Source organism: Sphaerodactylus townsendi, linkage group LG11, assembly GCF_021028975.2.
Source record: "Sphaerodactylus townsendi isolate TG3544 linkage group LG11, MPM_Stown_v2.3, whole genome shotgun sequence".
In the NCBI taxonomy this organism is placed as follows: Eukaryota; Metazoa; Chordata; class Lepidosauria; order Squamata; family Sphaerodactylidae; genus Sphaerodactylus; species Sphaerodactylus townsendi.
In genome coordinates, this window is record NC_059435.1 from 8,729,611 (window position 1) to 8,748,513 (window position 18,903).

The window sequence follows — 18,903 nt, forward strand, 5'->3', positions numbered from 1 at the left end:
GCAGACTATCTTCCTCTCCGTCTCTCCCATTGGCTGGCTGGCTGGCTGGCTCCGGAGCATGCGCATGCGACGTAAGTGGCCCGGATGCCACTGCTGTTCGTGAGGAAAAACGCCCACCCTTTCTATTTTTTTCCCTGTAATGTGTCGAAGCCGCTCATTGGCAAACTTTCTATCTCTCCGCCTCTCCGATTGGCTGGCTGGCTGGCCGGGAGCGCGCGCACGCTATGTGCGTCGTCCGTGAGGTAAAAAGGAAGCGTGGGGGGGGGGAGGGGTGGCGTCGCTGTTGTCGTCTCGCTCAGCTCCTTGTTTGCTCCGCTTTCGTTGGGTCGCGGCGGACGGTAATCCGTTTTTATTAATCCGCGGGGCCCGTTCCTCCTCAGCTTTGCCGGTCGGTCTGCCTGTCTTCCCGGGAGGGGCGAATCCAGAGGTGCCGGGGGGGGAGGCTTTTCTCTCACGCGGGTTGTGTTCTCGGCTGTCCGTCCCCACGTACCGATAGTGCCCGGGGGTTTAAAAACTTCTCGAGCCTCCTTATTCCTTACCCCCACCCCGAGGCGATACAGTTGACACGTTAAAGCACAGGTGTCAAACTTGCGGCCCTCCAGATGTTATGGGCTACAGTTCCCATCACCCCCTGCCAGAATTATGCTGGCAGGGGATGATGGGAGCTGTAGTCCATAACATCTGGAGGACCGCGAGTTTGACACCTATGCGTTAAGCGCCGTGGTGGCGAACCTTTGGCACTCCAGATGTTATGGACTACAATTCCCATCAGCCCCTGCCAGCATGGTCAATTGGCCATGCTGGCAGGGGCTGATGGGAATTGTAGTCCATAACATCTGGAGTGCCAAAGGTTCGCCACCACTGCTAAGGAGTCTTCACATATCGAGCGGTCGCGAGCCTCGATTTGGATGGACGGGGCCTGTGGAGGATCCGAGTTCTTTGTAACGTGTGAATAACGGCCTGCTACCGTGACGAGGGTGTGATTTGCCCCCAGTATTGAGTCCAGGCTTCTGACCTCTGGCATAAATCTGCCCCCACGACTCATGCTTTTTTTTTTTAACGAGTCTTTTGCTCGCCTCTTAGGCTAGTTGACTCTTGTGGTGGGATGCTGCGTGTTGGAATTATCCATCTCTGATCCTTCAGGTGTTCATGGACTACAGTTAACACCAGCCTCTGCCAGCTGGCAAGGGCTAATGGGAATTGTAGTCCATGGATATCTGGAGGATCAGAGGCGGACACCCCTGCTGTATGTCAATAGATGCTGCTTTTCAGTACCCAGTGTTTCAGTTGATTTGTCCCTGACTTTTATTCCTTGGCCTCTCACACAGTGCTGGCTTGTTAATTTTTCTCCCCCACTTTTACCACAGCGATTAGAAAGTCTTCTGCTCCCTGGAACCATTCTGGTGTTTCCTTCTGGATATCCTCAACCATTTTGGGCTTCCAGGCACATTTGGAATTCTAACCTGGCATGCAGGGTGCAGCGACAAAATGACTGCTGCAGGAAGTAGAGCCAGCCGCAAAATGCCACAGCTTAACTTCAGTGACACAGTGTGGATCCTTATGCTGTAATGGCAGCTGCTGCTAAAGTAACATTTAATAAAATGTGAACGGCCAACCAACTCCAGTAGCCTGTTAGAAACTTTGCTGGACAAAAGGCCTACCTAGTCCCACCCACTTCCTAGAAACATTTGATGGGTTCCCCATTGGTGACCCCTACTGTATAGAGGGTTTATATGGTGCCTCATGTTTTCATTTAAATTACTCTGAGAAATCTTTGGCTGAACATTTTCACTCTATGCAGAAATCAAATTTAAAAGTGGGTAGCTTCATTTGTGCCTACTGGTACCCTGGCAGCCTTCCTTTGTTCCCCTTACCATAGTCAAAATTTAGAGTGTTCAGAGCCATATTTATTAATAGTGATCTGTAAATAATAATCTGCAGTGCTTGGACTTTTAAAAATTTGTGACACTTGTCTTTTGACAGGTTGGAATTCGCTTGTCCTATTAAAAGAGTGTTTTTGATTAAACTGTGTGAACAAAACTTTTTTCAAAATGAGCACACAGAGTGAACCTGAGAATCTAGTACCTGAGGAATTGGAGAATCTAGAGTTCGAGGAATCAGAAAATATAGAGGAATTGGAGAATCTGGAGCCTGAGGAATCAGAGAATTTAGAGCCTGAGGAATCAGAGCATCTAGAGCCCGAGGAATCTGAGAATCTAGTGCCCGAGAAATTGGAGAAACTAGAGCCCGAGGAATCGGAGAAGCCAGAACCTGAGAAATTGGAGAAAGCACCCCGCAAGATATATTATTGCGACGTAAGTTCCTTGTAGTGGTCTTACCAGTGTTAGGAGTGTAACAAATTTGCTGTGGGGGAAGAAAGTATACAAAGAAGTTTCTGAAATTAAATTTGTGTGTGTGTTAAGTACATCAAGTCGCTTCTGACTCATAGTGAAATAAGTGCTGAATAATAAACTTAGGTTTAAGTAAAGAAATCTTGTTGTGAATTCATCTTACTAAAGTATCAGAATTATTTATGGAGTCAATATGTAAGAAATGAAATTCAGTCACTTTTCTCAATTAAATTATCAAACTTCTTTGTAGCTTGTAGGAACTTGTTTTATTTTTATTTTTTATTCATTTTTTTAATCCAATCCATTCCCAACCATAGCCCCAGGCTATGGTATGGCCTACCTTAAATTGAGTGAGCTGGGTATGATATGGGATGGCTGCATACCAGCAAAGTAAAGGAGGAATGCAACGAACTCCTGTGGAATAACTCGTAATGCTTCTTTGCGTGTGTGGGCCGTGAAGGGTTTTTATCATTATTTTTGTCCAATTCTATGAGCGTTGAAAGACACATTGGAATCTTCAGGATTTATGAATGATTGTTTTAGTAAATCCATAATAGGAAGGCTTCCTGCATTAGGGACATGCAGTCCTGCTTCTCTAGGAATGCTGTTAATTTTACTGTGAAGCTTGCTTCCCAAGAAATGTAACTAAAATGTGGTACTTGGGGATGATGCTTTAGTATCATTGCTGGAATTGGTAATACTGTTATGTAAGCATGTCCTGTTAGTACATTGATCATGACCTCTCCCAAATACCTTTAATATGCGACAGTGTGATTTGGGACAGATTAACTGCAAAATTGTAAAAAATATTCATTTATTAGTTACATTTCTTATAACCTTGAACCTCGGGCTGTGTTGAGATTGCTTAGTTGCCAGCCTGTCCAAGAAGTGTGCAGTTTGAAAATTTTGTGGGTTTTGTACATTCATCTCCTTTCAGATTCCAATTTCATTAACTATTTTGTGCTATCTTTACAAGAACTGTTCATTTCAGTGTATTGTCAAAGTCTTTCGAGGCTGGAATCAACTGGGTATTGCGTTTTCCAGGCTGTGTGGCCATGGTCTGCTAGTTTTTGCTCCTAACATTTTTATGGCTGACATCTTCAGAGACGTCTTGCTGTGGCAGCCACAGACACAGGCGAGCAAAATGTAGAAGCAAAAAACTACCAGACCATGGCCACACAGTCCAGAAAACAAACAACACCAAGTGTTCATTTCATTAAGGAAGTCTGTACAGCACATAGGCTTTAACACAAAATAATGCAACAGTAAAAGGAATATTCAGTATTTGAGGAAAGGTAGGTATTAAATACATATTTTAAGATCGTTAGTTGAAATTGCAGTTGAACAGAACAGTTAAATTAGCAAAATATATAACTGAAAATGTATTTCAACTTCTTTAGATTTGTAACATTCCATGTCTGAGCGCTATGGTAATGCAGACACACATCGCTGGACTGAGGCATAAAAAGGTAATTTGTTGTAATGCAAAGATGAGCATGTGTGTACACAGACTTTTAAAATAATTTACACTGCATTCTGGGTTAGCAATGATGTTACTGAAAGAAAATTAAGATTTAAGTAGTAAATCTGAAGAAGAGATTCTGACTTTTTATCTCTAATTGCTTCCACAGAAATAAATACTTTATAGTGGCTTGTGAATGACTGTGCTCCTTTTTAAATCCTCTCAGCTGTATAACACCGCAGTTTCATTAAAACAACCAAGAGAACTGTTGGTTTCTTGACAGTTAATGGGGCCTGTATTTGTTTGCAGGATAAAGCTCATCTTATTGAACATTCATCCATACCTTGGATTTTCTCACCTCTCTTCTCTTTCTTAGAACATGTTGCTCTGTAAGTTATGAGTTTCTGGTCCTGACTGTGTTTTGATTGGTGAGAACAGTAGGGAGATAGAACTTCCATAAGGTATGCATTGGACCGAGATCTTTAGTTTCTTCCATTTTCAGTGGAATAAGACTTCTAGGTGCCAAGGACCTGAATGGTTTTGAAGTCCACAGTTTCTTGCTCAACGTTTGCCTTGCTCTGATGTAATTAAAGCATGGATTTCACTGCTATATATCATATGCAAGCTATTATGGTACATCCTAGGAACGGCAGCAGGTTTGTTCTTTATTAATACCATCCATTGGGAGGTTTCTCTGGACTTCCTCCTTCTATCATCTGAGTTCTTCCATTTGTTACTGAATTTCTGCTGTGAAAGAAGCAAGATTCCTGGACCCATTGTGTTTATGCAGTGTTACACTGAAAATTTGCTCATTGTAAATGGAGCCGTCATCTTGGTATAATAGAAATTATATTGACAAAATTCAGTGTCGTACCAGAACAAGAATTTTGAGAGCTGAGTCCATGGTCAAGGTAGAGTGTTGCACCTCACCTGTAAAATCGATGTATTTGTGAACATGACTGCTGAAGACTGATCGTCAAATAGTTAGGATTCCTAACTATTCCAGAAGATAAACAAAGATCTCAGGAAATGAACATCTTCATGTGTAACTAAGCTTACAAAGAACATGCAAACCATCTGACCAGGATAATTATTTTTATATCTTTGGGAGGCTGATATCTCTTTGTCTCCTGATGGAAGACCGCTGTAAAGCAAGAGAATCTGAAGCAGTGTTCTAATGCATTGATCCAGTGTAAGGCACAGAAATCGTTTGATGTATTTCCAGGAACACAGATGACATCGATTACTGTCACGAAATATCAACACATTCATAAATACTGAAATGTTGGTTTGGCTTGGTAGCTGAAGAGTGGGCATAGAGAACAACAAAGGACAGAAATATTTCTGCCTCATGACGACAGAAGTATGGTCCTGCTCAAACTTACAAATCTTCTTATACTGAATCTTATTGGTTGGCCAGTCAAGCTTTCTATTGTTCTGACTGGCAGCATCTCTACTTGCATGCCTTGTGTGAGCAGCAAGATCTCCAGAGGAATAGGATCAGCAGAACTGCCCTGAAGTAGGTTACGTCTTTGCATTATCAATTATTAAAACCTTGAAGGTTGTTGTCAGTGCTGTGGGTTTTGTGGGAAAATTTTTCCAATTCAGATTTACATAACATTATCAAAAGAAGTAAGATACATCATGTATGAGCACGGATCATGTACAAGCACTGAGGATTTATGTGTCCTTCATATCCTACATTTAGCCCGTCTGACATGATTGAATTGCAGCACAACAACCTTGGAAACTAACAGTTTCTTTTCATCTGTGGGGTGGAAATTGTTCTGTGGAAAAACGTGGCATTGGAAAATTTTTCACCCTGTATCGCTGGTTCTCTGAAGTTTTAAAGAATGTTTTAATAAAGAAGATCTGGGGTAAATGCAATCATAGTAATAAAAGAATAGATAATATTTAGCAGTGTGCCAGGAGAGAGAAGTAAATAGCCTAGTGGCCTTTTGTATTCTTTTCCTGTAGGATACGGATTGTTAGTCTTTACTTGTCATGACATTCTTTGAGGGTGTTGTATCTATTTGCAAGCTTCAGGCAGTCTTCCTTGCTCTAGTGACCTTTTGCAAATAGGTAACGAGATTGACAGTGTTTGGAGTTTTTATATTAATTATAAAGGCAAATCTGCCATCTTAAACGAAACATACAGAGAGGCATCAGGAAATAAGCTAGATCAATTGTATGCAGTAATTGCAGAATTGGATGGCATGTTGTAGACTCCAAAAAAACCAGGTTAACTAGATTATACTAAACTTCTTCTCTGTGTTAGGCTTGCTTTGAGTTTGAAGATATGTATGAATGAATGTAGGACATTCTGAGGTGGTAAACTTATAAGGTCTGTGCTATATGCTTACGTTAAAACTGCTGGATTGGCTCATATTTGTTTACCATCTAAATTTTAGAGTACGTATGGATGTTTATACAAAAGGGCAAATCAAATTGGCCTGTGATCATAAAAAAATGTAACTTTACCCTCAAACAGTTTTTATGATGACTTTAATTGCCTAAAGCTTTGGCAGAAACTGCATTGTTTTGCCGTAGCAGCTGGTGTTATGCACCATCCTGAGCCATACTTGGAGTTGCTGGAAATCTTAGGATTTGCTTTTATAGTTTTGTCATTCTTGGTGTATATTTATTAAGACTGACTAGTCATTGCCCCTAAGAGTGTGTGGTGGTACCAGTATGGTAGACAGTTTGTCTGAACAGTTTGCCAGGTAAAAATAGGGATTGGTTCACAGTGTTAGACAGACTTTTCAAAGACAGTGTGTGAAACATGATGATGAAATGTAACTTTTTTGTAGATCATCTGCAATGGCTTTCAGAACTATTTAATAACTAAATTGGGGGTTTTTTTGCTCCTCTAGGTCCCTTCCTCTTATGCTATAATGCTACAAAACCATTCTCTTTCCCTCTTGTTCCTTAGCCAGAAGGCAAGAGTGAATCTTGCCTGGCTTGCAAGAAATAGGAAGACAAAACTTACATTCTTGACTGGGAACACTTAAGTCGTTTTGCCTTTGGGTAGATGTTTGGTTATAGTGTTTTGCAACTTAAGAAGAAGATGCTCACTTCCCATCTATTCCTTTTAGGGATAGAGTTATCCTAGAATGACATCTGATGGTTTATAAGCTTTAGGGATAGCTGCAGCTTGATGGGAATACTATGCAAAGCAATATCCTCCAAGCCTGTGACCTGTTCTTAGAGTGAAAGTGAGGATGTCACTCTTGACTCTATCCCTAAATCCCTTCTTTAACAAGAATATTTCCTGGGACTTGGTAAACCTGCGTGCCTTTTCCTAGACACTATGCATTGTTATCAGGAAAATATGCTGTGAAGATGGTCTCCCTCCTGTGCTTCAGGACAGTCATTCTCTGCTAAATCCTCTGTGCTGAATAAGAGATGCAATAGTCCCTCTAATGCTTCTGTTCTGCTGCGCTGAACCTCGCCCTTTCTGAGCGGAACTGAACCACCAGCAAGAGCGTCCCTGGCTGGGTGGCCCCTTGGTCTGGGTGGCTGCATGGCATACAGGGAACGTTGTTCAGATGAGTTGCCAAAGTCTCATGAAACTGGAATTGAAAGTCTGGATTGAATTCTCAGAACTGGCAGGCGTCATCACCTATATTCTGGAACTAGAGTTTCATTATGTCCAAGTAAAACCTTGCATTCTTGACACCCAGTGACTTTCCATTCTTCTAATGACTAGGTAGTCTCCACTTCAGTCTGTTTTAGCAGTGCTTGACAGCCGGATCTGTAGATCATTCTTGTCTTAACAATATGGAACATTTTTTTCTATATATGGAACAGTTCAAGCATGTGGCAGTCAAACGTCTCTCATGGATTGGCCTGATCAGAGTGTTTTATTTTAGTACATTTTAATCTGTTCTTTTTCCAAGGAGCTCAGGGGATCTCACTTCGGTATCTCTTCCTCCCTTTTTCCCTGTGAGGTAAGCTAAACAGAGAATTGCCTAGCCAGAGTAGGAATGTGAGCCCCTGTCTTCCAGAGACACTTTTACCACCACACCGACTTGAAATATTAAATCTTGTGTCTTGGAAAAATTAAAGAGGCTGCATACAACGGCATAGAGTAACCTGCTAAGAACTTATTGGTTAATGTTGTTAACATATTACCGTCACATTCTGGAGATTTCAGTTCTTATTCCATTTTTTGGCCCAAATTTGTTCTAGTAGTAGAATTCATTTAAATTTCTCACGTTTCTGGTTGGTTTTTTTGGAGAACTTCAGGAAAAATTGATTACCCAAAGATCTTATAGCATGTCTCAAAATCTTGATTTTTCAAGATTCCTGTTCCTAAGATAGTAGGAACTGTAACTGTACAAAAATTAAGATTTTGTGTATGCTACCCCCTCAAAAATCTGTCTGTGTAAACCATTTCTACTGCGGAAGTCTTATCGTCTGTTAATAAGTAATACCAGGATTAATCTCGTTTCAACCCTGTGGTATTCCTTGGGAGCAAAAATTCATTCTCAGCACTTTTTAGCTTTTGCAGAAAATCACAAAGGCAGTACTTTTTTGTTTACCAGTAAAAGTTGGCCTTTGTTATTATTTGTCTGCAAAAGCTATGGACAAAATAATTTTTTCCTGTCTTAAAAAGATAGCTAATTAATGATTCTTTTATTTTATTTTCGGAACACTTGCACCTACATACTTAGAGAGAGAGAGCCATGAAGCTGAGAGGTAAGTGTCTACATATTTCTACTTTTGCTCTTACTTGACAATTATTAAATCATTTAAACTAGGGGTGGCCAACCTGTGGTGCTCCAGGTGTTCATGGACTACAATTCCCATCAGCCCCTGCCAGCTTGGCCAATTGTAGTCCATGCACATTTGGAGCACCACAGGTTGGCCACCCCTGATTTAAACTGTCCTGTTTCTGCTGCTTTCACTACAGTTCTGCCTTCACTACGGTCTTAGAGGCACATAAGCTACTGGCAATTCTTTTACACAGGGTGGATTTTGTGTTTATTCAGTTGGATTAATGGTCAGACAAAAATGGTATTCATAGTTTTTCTGGCCTTCATTTTTACAAGTTAATAGGATGTAAATCAGACAAGTTCTTTTCATTTTGTAAGATTGATTTCTAGAACCACAGCACTGAATGACTGTCCAGCCTTTGGCAGTAATGAGATGTTTAGCTGTGTTCTGAATATTGGGCTCTCAGGTCCCCATCTTAAGGAACAAGGTTATTGAAGTAAGCTATGTAAGGGCCAGGCTCAGTCATCTAGCTGCATACCCAGTCAGGAAACTAGAGTGACTGCCACACAGCAGGAAAGTGTTACGGAAAGGGGGAGAATTGTGAAAGAAAACTCTGATCTTCCTCCTTTTCTATCACATCTCCCCTGTCCTCCTTCCTTTCAGCCATTTCACCCCTCCCAGTACACAGCAGTCTTATGGGATTGTTGGTGTAGGAAGCAAGTCAAAGGTTAGGGATGATTTAAGCATGCTGTTTCTCCTTACTCCTACTAGTCTTCAGATGTTTGACAGTAACCTGGCTGGCTGCCAGACACCCAGTTTGTTCCTTAAACTATATATCTGAACCTGTTTGCCCGGAAGCCAATGCCATTTACATCACTGGTATTTATTTAGAAGATTCTGGGTCTTCGGGCCAGCTACCACATGTTGGGGTGACTTGAGTACTGGGGAATGGGAACTTTGGTGTGTGTGAATATGCTGTGTGAAACTATTCTTCTGCTGTTTCCTGACTGATTATCTCTCCTCTGCTCAGCTGGTGAAGGCCAAATATTTTGGTCTGTAGTGCAGCTGTGAAATTGTATGGTGGGCAGGGGAATTGGGCTTGCTAGTTACTTTAAAATAAATACGTTCTGGCTCGGGCACTCAGAGACGTCTTTGTACTGTACTGGACTAATCTTAACCTGCAATAAAGAAATCATTGTTCATCAACAAATGTTTCATTTGACTGGTTTAAGGATGTTCTGACAGCACATAGTTACTAGTGATTCTTCTACACAGGGTAGATTTGCTTTTAATCACATTGATTTAAATCACAATTTAAATTACTAAGCAAGACCTGATTTAAGTCATGGTTTTCTACATATTTAATAACAAGCCTCTCTTTCCTCCCACAGCAGCAGCAGCAGCAGGTATGTGTGTGTGTAAAGGGATGGGGGGAGAGATCAGTTCTAGGACATGATTGTCTTATTCAGCAGAGTGGTCCAAGGGATTTCTTTGCCTTTTTCTTTTGAAGGTTATTTTTGGAAAGGAGCTAGAATACCAATCTTACTGCTTTCACAGGTGTATTGATATACCTGAAATTTAAAGGAGTTTAACAAAGCCCTTTATCTTGCAGCTATAGGGTGTGATGAGATCTGTACCGTTAAGAGTGAGAATAATATGATAAACCTCACGCTAGACATTCAATGATCCCAAGATTTGTCGAGTATTTTGTTCAAAAGGTTTCACATTCATTTTTACTGTTTGCCCCTCCTCACACTTAGCTCCTCATTAAGATCCATTCCTCTCCAAATAATTTTCTATTTATTGAACTTCCTGAAACTTTGCACTTAAGAGGTAAGGGATTGATTCTGGGTACATAGATGGGCAAAGGAACAATTAGATTAAAGTCTTTTTCTCAATGCTGTATGTTTATTTACAACAATTTTACTGTGAAGGAGAGGTATGTTATCTCTACAGACACAAATTCACAGTTTTGAGAGCCGCAAATAAAAACCCAAGTATCTGTGATGTCTTCTAGATAGAAAACAATTCTTAAAATCTTACAGAAAGAAACCTCTGGAACAGCGCAGCATTGGGAATGGATTAATGGAGTTCAATTGCCAAAAAAATTAAACATTACGTGAATATGCAGTCTCATACTACATAATTAAAAATTATTATTTCATGACGAATAACCTTTGAACTATAATGCATCTTAAACAGAAAATTCTGTAAACTATCTTTCGATAGATTTTTCCTCTCAAGTAGTCTTAATTTTAAAAAATCCGATTTAAATAAAAAACTTCAGTTTTAAAAAAAATCACTGATTTTTATCCACCCTGCTTCTACATGATGTCACTTTTGTTGATCTTAATTGGCAAGTGCCGCTCAGTTATGACCCGGCATTCTTAGCAGTACAATGAACTTCCAATGTAGTCTCAGTTTTTTAATCAAGTGAAGGACGCTGCAGTGGAAAGGAAGTATTGCCGTTTGTTTCACTGCTGTACATTTATGAACTCAGTATAGCCAGTACATTTAACTTCACAAAGATAACTAGTTTCTGTAGAATGCTGACGAAGACAAAATGGTCAAAAGATACCTTCATTCAGTTCCAATTCAAAATGGCATTATATAGAATGAATTCTGTGTACGTATTGGAGTGTTATGAGGTGGGGGCTAGTTTGTCAGGACTTGGAATGAAGAGGCAAATGTACAGGAGTCTAGCCCAAATGCCTGATAGCGTGGCAAAGGCCGGGATATTTCAGCGTGTCTGTGGCCCCTCAGGAACAGTGGTGTCATATTCCATATTGGATACTGATCAGAAACATAATTCTTGTGTCTTTGTAGGTATTGTGTTAAATCAAGAAGCAAGGCCTGGTAAGTGTGCAGCACACAGTCTTGAATAACTTAAGTGTTCCAATAGTCAAAATTATCAGTTTTTAAACCTGATTGTAAAACTCATTGTTGCATAATTTTGAGCTGATAGGCAACCTACTTATGCAAATCTGTAATCTATCCATATTTCGATTTTGTGCCATTTTGAGAGTCTGAAAGAGGAAAATAGAAAAAGTAGACTAAAATGCATGGGGATTGGAGCATCTTCTGAACAGAGCAGTGTAAGATGGGATACTTCAGAGTATCTGTGGCCCCTCCGGCACAGTTGTGTCATATTGTAACCTACCGTGAGACTGGTAATATAGGACGGGTAATAAATGTCAATAGAGATATTGGATACTCATAGGAAAGCATAATTCTTGGTTTCTTCATAGTTGTTCCAGTGGTATATGAAGAATCAGATTTTGGTAAGTATAACAGCACACAGTATTGAATAATCTAAGTGTTTCAATAATCAAAATTACCAATTTTAAAACATGATGGTGAACCTCATTTTGAGCTGATAGATAACCCATTTGATGACACACAAATCTGCGATCTGTCCATATTTAGATTTTGTGCTGTTTTGAGAGTCTGAAAGTGGATATTAAAGGAAATGTGGTGAAAGAGTGATAAAGGGTGCTTCTTGCAGTCCCATATTTCAGGGGCATCTCTTAGATTTTATCTTGGCCCAGTCAGAAATCAGGGCACTCACTCAAACTTTCTTCCAAAGGAGAGCTTGGTCAGTATAATATTTTCCATGTGCATGGGACCTGTAGTTCAAAGCATAAGGTTAACAGGATGGGATGCAAAGGAGAATTTATAAGTGTCAAAGCAGTAGAAATTTGCTGTTCCCCTGGTTTGACATTTGTCAGGTAATGGTGACAGTGTTACCTGTATGCTGATTCCCCCAATTCAGGATGCTTACATGTTTTTCTTAACTCACTGTAATGGAGGTTGTAATGCAACTGAAACCTCAAGACTTGGCCTGCTTTTTCCCAGGATGTAAGGGTGCACCATAACAATTTCAAACAGATGAGGATATGCCAACTTATGCCATCTTGTTTTTATTAATACTAAAAAAAGAAGAAAAATTATTACAAGACTCAAAACTTTCTGTTCGTCTAAGCAGCTAATTGATGTAATAGTTATAGTCTCTGGATTGGCAGTTCATTTGTGTACGCAGAAAGTGTGATAATGTCCATTGTCGTAGAATTGCTCAATCTAATACAAGTGTTTTATCTTAGTAAAGAGACCACTTTCAAAAAACATTAGATGTCTGAAAGATTACGTGAAGGATCCAAACAGAGATGAGCCTCTTATAGGTAAGTAGTTTTAATTTGAAAAATGCTGTTAGTTTATATAAAGATGAAAACAAACAGCCAGATCCACTACAACAGAAGTGTAAGTTAAGGAGTACACAGTGTGAATGTAATTATACTAGAATACCAGGGGGTATACTAGAACCAGGGGGTATACATTGAAAATGCTGGGGGGAAGAATTAGGACTAATAAAAGGAAACACTTCTTCACGCAATGTGTGATTGGTGTTTGGAATATGCTGCCACAGGAGGTGGTGATGGCCAATAACCTGGATAGCTTTAAAAGGGGCTTGGACAGATTTATGGAGGAGAAGTCGATTTATGGCTACCAATCTTGATCCTCTTTGATCTGAGATTGCAAATGCCTTAACAGTCCAGGTGCTCAGGAGCAACAGCCACAGAAGGCCCTTGCTTTCACATCCTGCATGTGAGCTCCCAAAGGCACCTGGTGGGCCACTGTGAGTAGCAGAGAGCTGGACTAGATGGACTCTGGTCTGATCCAGCTGGCTTGTTTTTATGTTAATTGTTGCATCTTTCTTGTGGTTTGGATTGGGAAGGGGGAAGAATTTGCCCTTTTCAGCACCCCTCTACGTAATGGGAGCCCCACAGCATCTTGGATACCATTTCTTGATCGTGTGAGACTGAGAAACTCACTAAGTCCAGTGATCTGACTTTTATCTGTGATCTCGTTTAGTAATTAATATGAATAAAATTATCAAGTTAATCTTCGTGGTCTCTGTGCAGTCCAGTCATGGAGATAGGATCTTCCAAGCTTCTTCTAGAAACTTCACTAGACAGGGTACCCTGACCTCCTGTACCACTTGGTATTAGTGCTTCCTGCCTAAATTATCACATGATAGGGGAGGGGGAACATTCTGTCCCTTCAGTTCTTCTTCTGTCTTGGTGGTAGGACATGCTTCTTAATCAAGATCCCTCGGAGGAGGATCCGGTGATGGACATCATCCAGAATAGGGGGTCAATTTTAACCAATTTGCTTTTAGACAAAGTGTTTCTGTCCTTAGCCTGTAACATTCTGAAGAGGTTATCTTTCTGTGCCTGTTTCCATGAAGCCTGAACCTCGTTTGGGTCAAGAGCCTCCATCCCTGCATCCTTCCTCTGCAAATGCAGTTCTGATCACACAGCTGCTATGTACTTAGGCTTCTCAGCCCCCTAGACACTTGCAGCCACATGGCTGGTTTTGCTGCATCACCCTGAACTCTGTTTTTATCTCAGATTGCAAATGCCTTAGCAGACCAGGTGCTCAGGAGCAGCAGCAGCAGCAGAAGGCCATTGCTTTCACCTCCTGCACGTGAGCTCCCAAAGGCACCTGGTGGGCCACTGCGAGTAGCAGAGTGTTGGACTAGATGGACTCTGGTCTGATCCAGCAGGCTAGTTCTTATGACTTTTTGCTTATGCCTTTCTTAACGTGTCTTGTTCTTATGCCTTCCTACACATTTTTTGCTAGCTGAAAAATGAACCTGTCTTTCTGGAGAGAGCATCTTTGAGCAGCCGGTGTCAACAAGGACTTCTTTAGCGGGTTACTTGGGGATTGAAAAACCTAAGAATCTTAGGTTGCTTACAATTCTTAACATTGGTACATTAAACTGTATATAGTTTAAAAGGTTGCATAGACTCCTGTCCCTGTTGCTGTGTTTGCATCTACAGGCTTGGAGTATGTGGTTGAGGTTCGATTTGAAGGGAAAAGAAATCCTTGCTATGAATGCCAGCTGTGCCAGTTCAATACAGAGGTGGTGCCGATGATAGAACATCTCACTGGCCGAAAGCACAGAAAAGCATATCTTGTGAGTCAAGTCCATGTCTCTTAAGTTGTGTCTTGTTCATGGAGAATTGGAATGGCTGCAAGAGTGACTTCAGCTTGGACTGTGGTTTTCTCATACAGACTACAGTAAAATATGCATTTGTCTGCCCTTGCTTTATAGAAAAGAATCAAAACGGTGATTCTGACTGATTCGAGGGCTTCGCTAAGTGGGACAGAGCAAAGGCTCCTGAAACCAGAGAGTTTAACAACCAAAGTTTCTGATTGTCTGGCAGGTGGAATGCCAGTTCTTCAGTTAGTGCTGTTTTAAAACAGGAAACAGTTGGAGCTGGGTTAGTCAGAGAGAGAGAGCTGTATAGACAGAGGGAGCTGCTCCAGTCTCTTGAGGAAAGCTTTCTTTAAGTGAGGGAAAATGTAAACAGATTACATTAATCTGCTCTAAGTTCCCCACATAGCAGTCTTAACACTGAAAACATACATGATGTTTATATTTCTCTGGGGAGATGCACTGAAGGGAATAAGACAGGGGCTTTAAGTTCAGCTAGTATCTACACAGTGGCAGAGGATTCATTCTGAAAGGATTCATAAGGGAAAATCCTATTTTCTTCAATGTGTAGAGGGTAGATCTAGTACAGATTTCCCTGAATCAGTGTTTAGATAAGTCTGCTGATAGTTTTACCTGAGGGTAAAAGGAATCTCTTCCAGTCTGAGAGAGTGAGGAGTTCTAAGAACAACCGTATAAATAGTCTTTCAAACATGAATTATAAGTAATAATATAAGGAAAATTAACATCTTCTGGAAAGCACTGGGTTACTTGTAATTTTTTGACAATGCCTGAGAAACTGAATTTGAACTGGAAACAGTGTTAAAGCAAATAACCAACAATTCTAGGTAAATGCTGCCTGGTTGTGGTGGGTTTTCCGGACTGTGTGGCCGTAGTCTGGTGGATCTTGTTTCTAACGTTTCACCTGCATCTGTGGCTGGCATCTTCAGAGGTGTATCACAGAGGGAAGACTGTTACACACTGTGTCCAGTGTTATTTTTGGCTTTTCAATATTTACCAGCTTTTTTCTTTGACATATTAGTCATGTGATAACTGCTTAACTTCACTCATAGATTTATTTTTTTTAGAAAAATCATTGCTACTTGGCTCAAGTACTTGAGCTATAGGGTAGGCTTGCATATTAAAACTTGCCTGCCTTTCTCTTGGCAGATTAAACATTTTCCAGAAAGAGGAAGGAAGAAGCCAAATATGAATTTTCCTAAGGAAGACAAAGCTAAATTTCTTAAGCGAATAGCAAAAGAAATAGAGACGGAAGAAGGAGTGAAAAGGTATAAGGTAAGATGGGGAGATCAGCTGGTAATATTGCAATAATTGAATAGGAAATGATAATTCAGTTGATGTGCTGAATTTCAATTTGTTTTGCAAACATCGTTCGCTTTAAACCTGTGCAAAAAAAAAGTTTTAAAAAAGGAAACACAGCAGATTTAGAGCATGGTGGGGGTGTGGCTAGGGGAGGAACTGACATTAGTCGGCTCCTTCCTGTCCTTTGCTGGTGTTACACTAGCGGCCTCAGCCTTGGATTTAACTCTACCAATAAGGTGGTTTCTTGGGGTGGCAGAGACACTTTTCTCTTTGTGAGCTTCCCTACACTGCTGGGAACCCTCTATGGGAGTGGTGGGGTAGCGCCGCATTAGCGCCACGGCTCGCCTCTTCCAAGTTTGGATGGGGCTACAGGGATCTTAGGTGGCAGTAAAGAAGTAGTTCAGATTTGCTGCCTTGCTAAATCATCATCTGTCCTCAGTTTTAAGCAGGCTACCTGAACAGTAACTGAAGTTTAAAGCTAAGCGGCTGTATAGTTTATTATAAGAAAACAAGTTTATTGTTTACTTTTACTTTATCAAAATTAAACCTGATCAAACCTTTTTTCTAGTGTGAAGGATATGACAGACCCAGCGTACCTTGTAAGTAAGAACACAATATTTTCAATGGAGCATTGGTTTAAATTCAACCTGTTTTTCCATATATTGTAGTCCTGAATGTAGTTCATTATAATGTTGTTATCAGTGACTAATAAATACTAAGTGCTCTTGACTTCTTTTAGTGAGCTTTTTAATTATGTTCATTAAAATATTCATGTAGCTCTTGTATGCTGCATACACTTACAACCTTGCATGTGATGATCTTGAAGATCATTATAATGCCTCATCATCAAATGCAGACTTTTTTCACTTTGTTGAGTGATCAGATGTTGGAGTGTTAACAAATCATCACGTGAGGAAATTTTTCATTGATATCCCAGCTGCTGACAGTGATCAATCTAGTAAAAAAAAATCAGTGTTGGTTTTGAGATACATTAATCCACATGGTAGCATTCTCTTAACAGTCAATTCTCATTGCATGCTATAAAGCCAAAATAGTACTGGTTGTGCATGCAGTTTCCATCTCATGTGATGGGTCTGTGCGAATCTGTTCCATTTACAAGTCTGAGTCCTGCATTTGGCTTCCCGATTCATATGTATACAGTGGCATGGAGGTGTTTAGTGATTTCAAGTACAGCAGTGTAAACTATGTTGTCAAAATCTGTGGCAGTCAGCATGGCCCTAAGAAACACCTCTGTGGTCTGTGATGGGAAAATACAGAATGATTGAACTCCAGATGTCAAGTAAACTGCGATAATAGAGTAACTGTGTGAAGTACTTCATCCAGGTGAAGGCAGCTGTTTGGTGCAGAAGTCGGCCAGGAGATGAGGAACTTGGTTCTGTGCTTAGTTTAGACACTAATGGGCGTGGCGAGGCTGCAATGAATCTGAGGAGGGGGAGAAGAGCTCTGTGGAAACCAGAGAATCCAGAGAAAGAAATGGCAGTTGGGGCTATAAATTGGTAAAAGGCCCTCCTTCTGAGCTGCAGTTCACAGGTCTCTGAATGTGTTTGTTGGGAGAAGGGGAGAGACTGGACAAATAGTGGCATAGCTGTTGGTATCTGAATCCATTTACAATTGAGCAGGGCAGCCATTGTGAATGGAGCTGCTGACTTACATTCTGCTTTGGAAATGACAGCTTTCTCCTTTGCCTTCCACCTCTTTTCTTAGGCTTTCTCCTTTGCCTTCCATCTATTTTCTCAGGACGGGAGACTGTGTTCTGGGAGGACAGAGAAAGAAACTCTGGTATCCCCACAGTGTCAGGAAGGGAGGGGCACAGTGAACAAATGGGGCTTACTGGAGTGTTGTGGGATTTCTGGGCTGTATGGCCGTGTTCCAGTAGCATTTTCTCCCGACATTTCGCCTGCATCTGTGGCTGGCATCTTCAGAAGATCTGATGGTAGTAAAGCAAGTGGAGTGTATATACCTGTGGAATGTCCAGGGTGAGAGAAAGAACCATTTGCATTGGTTTACAAGTATAAAGGGTGCAATTAGCAAGTGTGATTTGCATGTGTTGAGTGGAATACTTTCTCCTACCCTGGACATTCCACAGGTATATATACTCCACTTGCTTTACTACCATCAGATCCTCTGAAGATGCCAGCCACAGATGCAGGTGAAACGTTGGGAGAAAATGCAACTGTAACATGGCCATACAGCCTGGAAATCCCACAACACTCCAGTGATTCCGGCCGTGAAAGCCTTCGACAATAAATGGGGCTTAGTTTCTGACCCCAGAGGTAATGAGATTCCCAGTAGAAATCCTGGCTTAAAATTCTAGCAATAAAACTCCCTCCATAAACAAAATGACACCTAATTCTTCCAGCAGTGCTAAAGTTGAGAGTTAGAAGGTAACACAGCCTGCTTTGTGTATTTGGACAAGCCGCTCTCTGGCTGAAAGAATGGGCTGAATGATGAGTGTGTGTGACAATTCCATTAAGTGAAATTTTGTAAGTATTCCTGCATACTATACTCTGTAGGTGTTTGCTAATAAATTTCCCTTTTGATTTTATTTTAGCGAATTCAGCAAAGAACAGAGCGAGGTAGGTGAGAAAATAAAACTATGCCTGAGTGAAAACCATTTGTACATTTCAAATGATGTTAGCATTTTGCCTCTCAACTGTTGCTTCTGGTCTGTGGGCAGTTCCTTGCTGTTAAAGGTACCTCACGGATTTCAGTAGAGTAACTGGAGTAAACTGCATCTCGGTAAACTTTTATTTTTGATGTGACAAGCTTTGTTTCCACGTGAACCGGCAGGTTCCTATTTAATTGTAAACTTGGCTTCTGGTTCTACCTAGATGAAAACGCAAGGAGACCTACAAAATTGTGTCATTTTGTAGCAGTGTGTTTATATCGTCCCTCCCCCCAAGTTGGATGCTCTAGTATAGAGGGATGAGAGGTCTTTAGAGCAGGGATGTCAAGCATGCAGATCCTTGAAGGGGCCTATCAGGCCCACAGGCCAGCTGAGACACCACCTCTCCACTGCTGATCAGATTTGG

General features: G+C 40.9%; 1 protein-coding gene across 2 annotated transcripts in view; it reads left to right on the top strand.

The window, feature by feature from the left end:
• Positions 1–242: 242 nt before the first annotated feature.
• LOC125441260 overlaps positions 243–18,903 on the top strand; it is a 29,815-nt gene continuing 11,154 nt past the window's right edge. For both annotated transcript variants that reach the window (XM_048511730.1, XM_048511731.1), the window contains exons 1-12: positions 243–338; positions 1,984–2,315; positions 3,752–3,820; positions 8,490–8,514; positions 9,924–9,938; positions 11,359–11,388; positions 11,781–11,813; positions 12,633–12,710; positions 14,373–14,509; positions 15,698–15,823; positions 16,419–16,449; positions 18,423–18,447. In XM_048511730.1, the coding sequence (XP_048367687.1) occupies positions 2,052–2,315; positions 3,752–3,820; positions 8,490–8,514; positions 9,924–9,938; positions 11,359–11,388; positions 11,781–11,813; positions 12,633–12,710; positions 14,373–14,509; positions 15,698–15,823; positions 16,419–16,449; positions 18,423–18,447 (833 nt within the window). In that variant the 5' untranslated portion in view covers positions 243–338; positions 1,984–2,051. The remainder of the gene's footprint in view (positions 339–1,983; positions 2,316–3,751; positions 3,821–8,489; positions 8,515–9,923; positions 9,939–11,358; positions 11,389–11,780; positions 11,814–12,632; positions 12,711–14,372; positions 14,510–15,697; positions 15,824–16,418; positions 16,450–18,422; positions 18,448–18,903) is intronic.